Genomic DNA, 11,724 nt, shown 5'->3' on the forward strand with positions numbered 1-11,724 from the left:
CATATTCTTATGCAGGCCAGTGCTGTGTGTGAGGTAATTTAAGGTGGTTCTGACAAGTGTCCTCGGCATCTTCATATCCGGTCACATGGGCAGCAAGCCACTCCCATCTGGTCACATGGGCGGCAAGCCACTCCCACAAAGGAGGCCACACCCACAGAGTAGGTTCGAACAATTTTTGAAACCCACCACTGAAGTTCAAGCAGAAACATTCCACTTTGGAGGTGGGGGGGAGAAACATGTTCCTCCCATGTACGTACGTGTCTTAAAAAGATTACAAAGACAGCAAAAGTTTGCAAGATTCTGGATGAGGCAAACTAGACTAAAACAATAGAGGCAACTGCTGTCTTCGTAATTAGTTTTGCAGGCTCTTTGAAAACTGATCTTGTCCTTTTCTTGCTACCCGCAGCCAATTCCCTCAAATATCCCTTTGAGTTCCTTGTCCAACCCACCCCTGAATTTAAAACCTCGGTTAAGTGCAGTTCGACACAACGTCTAGCAACAATTTACTGGGCTTCAAATTGCTAGTTACTGCATAGAAAAAAATAGTAAAACAAACACTGCCAGTAGGCCAGCCGTCTACGAGTAACCCAACAAATCAGAAGAAAAGGAAAGAAGAAAAGGGGTTTGTGCTACCTTAATTGGTGAGTCCCGCTGCATGCGTTTCTTGCTAATACTGGAGTAGCTGGGACGCTCCGGCCCTCGAAGCTGGACATACTCCTGGGGAGGGTGCGGTTGGGGCTGTATAAACAGACAAGGATCCTTTTTTAAATAAGTGGGTTCGGCTCTTCGTGCTTCAAAAGCCACGTTGCACGCTCACACATGGGCAAAAACTTAGACCAAGAGGATGATTCCCAGTTTCCAAAAAAATGTGCTCCGAAAGCTGAGTCACACAAAGGCAAGCAGCTCAGCTTGGCTGGTAGAAGAAGCTTAAAAGTTGCCCTCCCTTAGCTACCCTTTTTCCCTCTTTGTTTTTTACTGGGATCTCATTTATCTTCACTGTGAGACCGCCTAGTGCCACATACCTCCCAACGGCCGGTAAGATCGCACAGGGCGGGCCTCTTTCAGGTGCCGTCAGCCAGGCAATGTTGGCTGGCGGCTCCTCAGAGGAGGGCCTTCTCTATAGCCGCTCCGACCCTATGGAATGAACTACCCCCAGAGATCCGGACCCTACCCACTCTCATGGCGTTCCGAAAGGTTGTTAAAACCTGGCTATTCCGGCGGGCCTGGGACTATTGACCTCATTACTGAGATCCAGCCCCGATCAGATTGGGTGCATGATGATTTTTTAAACTGTTTTCTTTGTCTTTTTTAATTCTTTATTTTTTTGATAATTTACTTCTTTCTGTAAGCCGCCCGGAGTCCTCCAGGATTGGGCGGCCTATAAATCCATTAAATACAATACAATACAATATAAAACAAGCTCTAGGGCAGTGATGGTGAACCCGGAGCGTGCATGCTCACCTCGGCCGCAACCCGGAAGAGGAGCTGCGCAGGGGGGCATGTGCACACTGGAAAATGAACTTCTGGTTTCTGGCACATGCATGTGCACCAGCCAACTAGTCTTCCAGTTACTGGCATGCATGCGCGCATGACAATCAGCTGGCCAGCGAGCATGTTCACGCCAGAAAATGGAAGACTAGCTCTTCCACTTTCCAGCAGTGCCGCACGAACGAAGGCCCACTGATTGTCGCGCATGCATGCATGCCAGAAACCCAGAAGAGGAACAGGCAATGCGATGCATGCCAGGAGACATGGCTCTGCAAGCCACTTCGGGCACGGGGCATAGGTTCGCCATCATGGCTCTAGGGAGAGCTGAAGAGGTATCAGCTGGATGGGATTTTCTACTCCTTCCCTTATTGTCTGTAGTTACCAGTTTCCACTCTAGTTCCTAACCGTAAGTGAAATTTCGACCAGAGGTGTCCAACCTTGGCCACTTTAAGCCTTGTGGACTTCAACTCCCAGAATTCCCCAGCCAGCCATGCTCCTAATTCAGACACAATGGCCCAAGCTCAGTGGTGGGTTTCAAAATTTTGTGGAACCTACTCTGTGGGTGTGGCCTCCTTTATGGGAGTGGCTTGCTGGCCATGTGACCTGGTGGGAGTGGCTTGTTGGCCATGTGTTTTCTTTCTTTCTTTCTTTCTTTCTTTCTTTCTTTCTTTCTCTCTCTCTCTCTCCCCCCCCTTCCTTTTGTCTCTGTCCCTTTTTTCTTTTTTCTTTCATCTCTCTCTCTCACTCTTTTTCTTTCTTTTTTCTTTTTTTATTTATTTATTTCTTCCTTTCTCTCTCTCTCTCTCTCTCTCTCTCTCTGTGTGTGTGTGTGTGTGTGTGTGTGTGTGGCAGTGGTGGGTTTCAAAAAACTTTGGGACCTCTTCTGTAGGTGTGGCCTGCTTTCCGGGTCCACTGGTGGAACCTCTTCTAACCGGTTCGGAAGATTTGACGAACCGGTTCTACCGAATAGGTGCGAACTGGTAGGAACCCACCTCTGCCCAAGCTTACACAGCCAACTGAGCAAGGCAGAAAACTCCCAGGACAGTGTTATTTTAACAATCCTTCCACGTAGCAGATTTCCATATTCTTCTGTACGGTTAAAAAAAAAAGGTAAAAAATAGAAGTCCTCCTATCAAAATAAACCACAGGCCCTCAGAATCTAGTCTATATCACTTCTTTTCCCTGCCACCTGTGAAGCTGGTCAGGAATCATTCTGTAAACAAAATATTAAAATAATTACATCCCGCAATTCCATCAGCTCATTTCTCTTGCATATGTAAATAGGCTTCTAAGCCCACACAAAACAATCAATGCTGACAAGGTCAGCCCCTCCCCCATCACCCCCACACCACTTGCTCAGACCAGCTTCCTGGCATTTTTGGCCAACGTGGTCACGTGGACTTCAACTCCCAGAATCCCCCTGCCATGCAGAAGTCTGGGAGTTGAAGTCCATAGGTCTTAAAAGTAGCCAAGGATGAGATGAATTGCGGCATACATTATGTGCTTTATATAGTTGGCTGAATTTCAGTAAAGTACGTGATTTAAATAGTGAGAGAAATCCGCTTTGAACGGTTCATTCCAGTTCCACCTGCCGTAGATGATTATTATTATTACTAATTATTAAGGGTTCCACCACAAAACCGCGGTAGACTAAAGCGCGCTCGACGAAAGCGCGTACGTGATGTCATCACAGCGCGACGAACACAGCACGCTGTGAGCGGTAAACTTAAAATTAATGCATAAATCTAAACCTAACCCCCCCAAACCTAACCCTAAACCTAACCCTTAACCTAACCCTAAACCTAACCCTAAACCTAACCCTAAACCTAACCCTTAACCTAACGCTAAACCGAACGCTAACCCTTAACCTAACCCTAACCCTAACCCTAACGCTTAACGTAACCCTAAACCTAACCCTTACCTTTATGTGAATCGGCTTGCTTTAATTTTATTTTAATTTTAATTTATTTTTAATTTTTTTTGTCGCGCTGCTGATGACGTCACGTACGCGCTTTCGTCGGGCGCGCTGTAGTCTACCGCGGTTTTGGCGTGCCACGATTATTAAGTAGGTGGGGTCTTCAAATTCCAAATGCTCAGAAACAAATGTCATGTGTATGTGTATGTTAGAAGTTTTTCATTTTAATCAGAGTTTTCAGTTTTTAATCACAAGATTCTCTTTGGGGCACTTAACCTTGTATGAGCTTCTTTTAGTCAAATTTGTAATAATACATTTTTATTGTAAACTGCCCAGAGTCACTTAGGTAAGATTGGCAGTATAAAAATGTGATAAATAAAGAAAAATAAAAAATAAAGAAAAATAACCTGGTAGGGCTGGCAACAGAATTCCTGCGGTCCTTGCCCTCGCTGTACAGATCCGGCTGCAAAATTCGCCAGCCTGGCCGGCGGTCAGGACTACTAGAGATGGCACGTAGGTGATCTCGGGCCTTGGGAGGCGAGGATCTGTCTGAGAAAGCTGCCTGGTGGTTGGAGACTTTGGAGGGATGGAAGCTGCGAGGGTCATCTAAGGACAGAAGACAGTACATAGAATAGAAGCACATCTCCATCTTGACCAAAATAGAACCACCCCCACGATTAAAACCTCAATAGTCTCAAAACTCTGGATTTTTTTTCCCCTAAACAAACAACTATCACCTGGAGAAACTTCTAGACATCAACATGTCTATAGGACAGACATATACACAACTAAAGTATGGGAGAAACTCCTAGGGTGCTAATTAAAAGTATCAGCATTGTACCGGAAGTACAATAAGAAGCTGTGAGGTCCAAGTTACCTATGTGAGTTTCTAAACTATTTTTGTTCTTCTAAAAACCCAGGGACCTTTTATATCCTGTGCTTTGAAGGTGGCGTTGGATAATTCTTGCCTTTTATGTATAAGCCATCATGAAAATCAAGAACCGTGACTCCAAATGATGGTTAAATTAACTCCCAAATTCTGTTTTGAATACCTATTACAATATTTATACCCCACTGACCTCACATATAAAACAATTAATACCATAAAAAAATAATCCACCCTTTCCGTCCAAAATTCCAGAAACATTATAGATTAAAAGCTCTATGAAATAACTGTTTTCACACTTCTCTTTTAACAGAACGACCCTCCTGATCTCCAGGGAGTCAAGGAATGGCTCCAAAAATATTGTCTCTTGCCACCCAAAATTTCATGTTTTAACACCGAAAAGCAGACTTTTACCATTTAAAAGCAGTCCCTTGAACTATAGTCAGAAGACCATTGGCAATACTGTGCCTGAAATAATGCTACTGCAGTGGAAAGGTGGCTGCATTTTGTACTAATAGTAGCATCCAGGTAGTCTTCAAAGATAGCCCCATATGCAACACATTGCAGTAATCCAGTGGTTCCCAAACTTGGCAACTTTAAGACTTGTGGACTTCAACTCCCAGAATTAGACCAGGGGTCTCCAACCTTGGCAACTTTAAGACTTGTGGACTTCAACTTCCAGAATTCCTCAGCCAGCAAAGCTGGCTGAGGAATTCTGGAAGTTGAAGTCCACAAGTCTTAAAGCTGCAGCTGGCTGAGGAATTCTGGGAATTGAAGTCCACAAGTCTTAAAGCTGCAGCTGGCTGAGGAATTCTGGGAGTTGAAGTCCACAAGTCTTAAAGCTGCAGCTGGCTGAGGAATTCTGGGAGTTGAAGTCCACAAGTCTTAAAGCTGCAGCTGGCTGAGGAATTCTGGGAGTTGAAGTCCACAAGTCTTAAAGCTGCAGCTGGCTGAGGAATTCTGGGAGTTGAAGTCCACAAGTCTTAAAGCTGCAGCTGGCTGAGGAATTCTGGGAGTTGAAGTCCACAAGTCCTAAAGCTGCAGCTGGCTGAGGAATTCTGGGAGTTGAAGTCCACAAGTCCTAAAGCGGCAGCTGGCTGAGGAATTCTGGGAGTTGAAGTCCACAAGTCCTAAAGCTGCAGCTGGCTGAGGAATTCTGGGAGTTGAAGTCCACAAGTCCTAAAGCTGCAGCTGGCTGAGGAATTCTGGGAGTTGAAGTCCACAAGTCCTAAAGCGGCAGCTGGCTGAGGAATTCTGGGAGTTGAAGTCCACAAGTCCTAAAGCTGCAGCTGGCTGAGGAATTCTGGAAGTTGAAGTCCACAAGTCTTAAAGCTGCAGCTGGCTGAGGAATTCTGGGAGTTGAAGTCCACAAGTCTTAAAGCTGCAGCTGGCTGAGGAATTCTGGGAGTTGAAGTCCACAAGTCCTAAAGCTGCAGCTGGCTGAGGAATTCTGGAAGTTGAAGTCCACAAGTCTTAAAGCTGCAGCTGGCTGAGGAATTCTGGGAGTTGAAGTCCACAAGTCTTAAAGCTGCAGCTGGCTGAGGAATTCTGGGAGTTGAAGTCCACAAGTCTTAAAGCTGCAGCTGGCTGAGGAATTCTGGGAGTTGAAGTCCACAAGTCTTAAAGCTGCAGCTGGCTGAGGAATTCTGGGAGTTGAAGTCCACAAGTCTTAAAGCTGCAGCTGGCTGAAGAATTCTGGGAGTTGAAGTCTTAAAGTTGCCAAGTTTGGGAACCACTGCAGTAATCCATCCTAAGAGTGCTAAGAAGGCATGAGTAACTCTCTCCAAATTCTTCCCTCCAGGTGGAGACATAACTATAAGGCAAAATACCAGCCTTATATTCTCTCAAAACATGCATTAAATGAGACAACGTCATGCACACATGGACAGCCCATGTCGTTTTGTACCGGTCCATTGGTTGGCCAAGAGTCATTTTCTGCTCCTCTGTAGAGCATCTTTGTCTCCTCATTCAGTATCCCTCAAGAATTAGAATGACAAGAAATGTTGACTCTTCAAATCATTTTATCTGTCGGAAATGTTTGTATCTGCTTATCCCAGACTATCAAACACTCTTCTTTGACCCAAGAATGACAACTAGGCCATGCTTACCATTTTCATGGCTGGCTGATTCAGAGAGGGAGCTGCTCTCCGAGTGAAATGCCTCTTCTTCAAAAGAGAGAACAAAGAAGAAAAGGATGAGAAAAGTGGGAAGAGAAAATAGTGCTTCTCGACTTTGGCAACTTTTAAGATGTGTGGACTTCACTCCCCCATCTGGCTAGGGAATTCTGGAATGCGAAGTCCACGCATCTTAAAAGTTGTCAAAGTTGAGACCCACTGATGTAATACATCAGCTAAACGGTAGTGGGTCCTGTGCCGCCCATTCAGCCTGATTCCCCTATCATTTAGGCTGCTGTTGCTGCAAAAGATACCTTTTCCAACATAAGAGGAATCATCACTGCTTAGGCAAGTATAGTTCAAAAAGGAAGAGAACATAACACCATGATGCTTGCACAGCGTGGCACGACAAAACCGTGGTCCACTAAAGCGCGCCCGATTAAAGCACGTACCTGACGTCATCAGCAGTGCGACAAATACGACCGCGGAGAAAAAAGGGCGCTTTAAAAAGCGCTTTTAAAGCAAGCCGATTCACGTTAAGGTAAGGGTTAGGTTTAGGTTTAGGGTTAGGTTAAGGGTTAGGGTTAGGTTTAGGGTTACGTTAAGCGTTAGGGTTAGGTTTAGGGTTAGGTTAAGGGTTAGCGTTAGGTTTAGCGTTAGGTTAAGGGTTAGGGTTAGGTTTAGGGTTAGGTTAAGGGTTAGGTTTAGGTTTACGCGTTAATTTTAGCTTTACAGCTCACAGCGTGCTTTTTTCGTCGCGCTGTGATGACGTCAGGTATGCGGTTTTGTTGAGCGCGCTTTAGTCGACCACGGTTTTGTGGTGGAACCCTTCCACAGAACACTCAATGCCCTTCCAAATTGTTCTCTGGGTGGCAACTAGATTTTTAAAAGACTTTCAATTTGTCAAATGTGTTAGGCTTTTTTAATTGATTTGATGCACATCCCATCCAGTGATGGGATTCAAATTTTTTTACTACCGGTTCTGTGGGCGTGGCTTGGTGGGCGTGCACGGGAAGGTTACTGTAAAATCCCCATTCCCTCCTGATCAGCTGGGACTCGGGAGGCAGAGAATAGATGGGGTGGGGGCTAGTCAGAGGTGGTATTTACCGGTTCTCCGAACTACTCAAAATTTCCGCTACCGGTTCTCCAGAACTGGTCAGAACCTGCTGAATACCACCTCTGATCCCATCTTTCAGTCAGAAGTTCAAGTTGGCATACATAAGTACTTCCTCCTCTTATTTGTCCCTAAACAACAATCCTTTGAGATAGGTTGCACAGCAAGAGAGTGAATGGCTTAATATCACCCGGTGAGATTCTGGGCCTAAGGAGGAACTACCATAAATACCAGGTCTCCATATTCCGGTTCAACACCTTCACCACTAAAATAATGTGTTTATCTTCAAAGTCTTTAAAAAAAGAATCCCAAAAAGTTTTGCAACAGTACCCCATGTTGGCTGTCAATCTGAAGGAATTCCAACATGGAGGAGAGGAACAGTCCCATCTCCCTCTAGCTCCATCATTGCTGTCATGAAGCTTCCCCCAGGCTCCTCTTTGGAGCATGTTCTCCCCCCGTTTCCCCACAGAATTTGAGTCCCTCTGCAGCAACCTGTTGAGCTAAATGGCCGGCCTTTCTAACGAAGTATCTAGGACAGTGATAGCTAACCTTTTCAGCACTGAGTGCCCCAAACTGGAATGTGTGTGCATGCGTGTGCATGTGCCGGAGCATTGGAAACCTGAAGACCAGTTAGCCGGCACATGCATGCCAGTTCTTTTGGCCATTTGGAGGGCCAAAAATAAAAAAAAATGGCCCCCAAAATGGCCTAAAAACAGTGCTGCAGCCCCGCAAAGAACAACTGACAATGGCGCATATGCCCACAGAGCGGGCTCTGAATGCCACCATTGGAACGCTTGCCGTAGGTTTGCCATCGCAGATCTAGGGGAAGAATAAGAATATTTGCGTTTTAGAAAAGAGGAACCAAAGAAGGGATGAAAAGGTCCCATAGTTACAACAATGCCATCTTGCGTGGCCTAAGAGACAGGCCTTCCCTGGAGCTGCCTCTGCCCTAGGGAACAGCATCCCCATCAAAAGCTCTCAACCCCAACCCCTTTAAAAAAAGCCACAAGGACTGTTTCTTTCAGCAGGATGGTTAGGAGCCTGCTTTTGAGACTCACCGAACCCTCACCACCCTGCAGGCCTTCCGCAAAGCCCTTAAAACCTGGCAGTTCCGACAGGCCTGGGGCTAATGAGCTTTTGTCCCCCCCTCGAATGGTATGGTTGTTGTGTGCTTTTAAATTGTGGTATTGTTTTGTCTTTTTTCCTTATTTGTACCCCCCCCCCTTGACTTGGGTTGTGAGCCGCCCTGAGTCCCCTTCGGGGAAAAGGGCGGCATAGAAATATAATAAATTCAATTCAATTCAATTTTGTTTGGTTCTTGTAGTTTTTGTTATCACTTATTGATTCCTTTTTCCTCTCTCGCTTGTGTCTTTGCACCATGTTTTTACACTCCAGTAGGTTGCCTAGCATTTCTGTAGCCAATGAAGCAGCAGCTGAGAAATCGGCTAAGCAATCCGCATAACTCACCGGGGGCGGCCCTCTGGAGGGGCCCTTTGCTCAGTCGCACCCGGCATTCTGCTACCTGCACCTCCAGCTCCCGCAGGCGCTGGGCAGCATCTGCCTGGACCTGCCGCCGGCGGCGGCGCTGATCAGCTGTTAAGTCGGGGGCAACCGCTAGCCGTCGGGCAGCTTCAGCCACTTGCTGCTGCAAGGCCAAATCCTGGCTCAGCTCCTCCAGCGAAGGGTTTTCCTAAAGTATAACATTTATATGGTTATATATAGCATGCATATAATACGTATAAGATTTTACAATAACCTATATTATGTTAACATATAAACTATCAACATATATTACGTTATGCTAACACATAATATATTGTAACAAGCGTGGCCCGACAAAACTGCGCTCCACTAAACCGCGCCCGATTAAACTGCGTCGCTGACGTCATCAGCAGGGCGACAACAGCGACCACGGAGAAAAAAGGGCGCTTTAAATAGCGCTTTAAAAGCAAGCCGATTCAAGTTAAGGTAAGGGTTAGGGTTAGGTTTAGGGTTAGGTTAAGGGTTAGGATTAGGTTTAGCATTAGGTTTAGGGTTAGGTTTAGGGTTAGGTTTAGGGTTAGCTTTAGGGGGGTTAGGTTTAGGTTTTAATTTTAGCTTTAGCATTCACAGCGTGCTTTTTTCTCCGCGCTGTTGTCGCGCTGTGATGACGTCAGCTACGCGGTTTCGTCGAGCGCGCTTTAGTCGAACGCGGTTTTGTGGTGGAATCGTAACAAGACATATTTATATGTTTATGTTTTAAGGTTTTAACTGAACACCGCCCAGAGCAAGTGAAATGGTCAGTCCACAAATTTGATATAGCAATAGCAATAGTAAAGGTAAAGGTTCCCCTTGCACATATGTGCTAGTCGTTCCTGACTTTAAGGGGTGGTGCTCATATTTGTTTTAAAGCCGAAGAGCCAGCGCTGTCCGAAGACATCTCTGTGGTCATGTGGCCGGCATGACTAAACGCCGAAGGTGCATGGAACGCTGTTACCTTCCCACCAAAGGTGGTTCCTATTTTTCTACTTGCATTTTTATGTGCTTTTGAACTGCTAAGTTGGCAGAAGCTCGGACAAGTAACGGGAGCTCACTCAGTTAGATGGTGGTAGGGATTCGAACCGCCGGCCTTTCTGATCGACAAGCTCAGCGTCTTAGCCACTGAGCCACCGTGTCCCTTATAGCAATAGCACTTAGACTTATATACCGCTTCACAGTGCTTTACAGCCCTTTCTAAGCAGTTTACAGAGTCAGCATATTGCCCCCGATAATCTGGGTCCTCATTTTACCAATCTCGGAAGGATGGAAGGCTGAGTCAACCTTATATATAAATAAATAAAAAGATAGGGATGTGGCATCAGACCATCCCCAAAGTCCAACATGCAATAGAGATGCATGGGCTCCAGTGGTGGGTTTCAAAAATTTTTGGAACCTCTTCTGTAGGTGTGGCTTGCTTTCCGAGTCCACTGGTGGAACCTCTTCTAACTGGTTCGGTAGATTTGATGAACCGGTTCTACCGAATAGGTGCGAACTGGTAGGAACCCACCTCTGATGGGCTCCCTCATTCTCTTATGCGCAAGACTGATTGCTCACCTCATTCTTCAAGGCAGGGGCAATTCGGGATGCCACTATTGTTCTCCTCCGCACTGGCCATAGCCGTTCTCCGGGTTCCAGAGGATATTCTGGGGGTAATTTTCCAGTCAATTCCTGATATCGAGAGGCGAGAGAAGCAAGCAACGTGAAATAGGTATGAGATCCAGAGGTGAAACAGAGGAACTCATTGGAACTTGACATTAGAACAGTGTTTTTCAACCTTGGCAACTTGAAGATGTCCGGACTTCAACTCCCAGAATTCCCCAGCCAGCGAATGCTGGCTGGGGAATTCTGGGAGTTGAAGTCCGGACATCTTCAAGTTGCCAAGGTTGAGAAACACTGCATTAGAATTTTCCCAAGGAGACAAACTTCATACCATCTTCAACTTTGCAGATAACAGCTTGGCTGGAGAAGTCATTTCTGGGCCCATTAGGAGACCAATGGCTCCTACACATTTGCCTTCCTGACCCCAATGGCTTTAAATCATACTGACCCATTCTTAACATCCAGCCAACCTGACCTGTGAGGGGTGAGCACTAGCCAAAAAGGGAAGCTGATCTATGGGAAGCTATTCCCACAGCTTTTAATATCACATGGGTTATTGTATTCCAAGATGTTTGGAGAGCAGAAAGTGGGAGGCGGCCACATGGGCTGGCCTTACACCTTTCTGAGGTGGCATCACCTTAGGTGATTACATCTTGAAGAACTTCAGCCAACTGTTCCCCTTCTTACGTTTCTGCAAAAGAGTGATTTCCAAGCCCTCGATACCGTTTCCCTCAAAATAAGACTTATCCTGAAAATAAGCCCTAGCATGTTTTTACAACTGCGCCTAATATAAGCCCTATCCCCCTAAAATAAGCCAAGCTTAATGCCTGCACATCTGGCCACTCAAGAAGTGGCAGCCACATGGGGTCCTACTGGACGGGGTTGGTGGAGTGGTATTGTGTGCTCGGAAACATGGTAGCTTAGACTTTGCCCATTCCTTGTTTCTTTTTGGGAGCATTTGCTCACAACCTACTTGATTAAACTAAAACTTTCAAAGCGTTTGAATCCCTGCAAAGAGCAGAACACTGTTAAATTCAGGGTTGGCTGCATACCTCCACCTAACCCCACCAAGTGCTTTCCAGATGCCCTG

At 45.9% G+C, this 11,724-nt stretch overlaps 1 protein-coding gene across 4 annotated transcripts in view; it reads right to left on the minus strand.

The window, feature by feature from the left end:
- Nucleotides 1–11,724, minus strand: part of CCDC120 (coiled-coil domain containing 120) — a 56,174-nt gene that overhangs the window by 4,474 nt on the left and 39,976 nt on the right. For 3 of the 4 annotated variants that reach the window (XM_087710776.1, XM_087710775.1, XM_087710778.1), the window contains exons 4-8: nt 10,590–10,703; nt 8,985–9,207; nt 6,398–6,454; nt 3,811–4,009; nt 634–738 (exon numbers count right to left, since the gene is read on the minus strand). In XM_087710776.1, coding sequence (XP_087566902.1) covers nt 634–738; nt 3,811–4,009; nt 6,398–6,454; nt 8,985–9,207; nt 10,590–10,703 — 698 coding nt within the window. The remainder of the gene's footprint in view (nt 1–633; nt 739–3,810; nt 4,010–6,397; nt 6,455–8,984; nt 9,208–10,589; nt 10,704–11,724) is intronic. The other variant, XM_087710777.1, reaches the window with a different exon arrangement.

Source organism: Thamnophis sirtalis, unplaced genomic scaffold (assembly GCF_051295495.1).
Source record: "Thamnophis sirtalis isolate CommonGarterSnake01/CBP01778 unplaced genomic scaffold, rThaSir2_p1.2 scaffold_3, whole genome shotgun sequence".
Taxonomy (NCBI): Eukaryota; Metazoa; Chordata; class Lepidosauria; order Squamata; family Natricidae; genus Thamnophis; species Thamnophis sirtalis.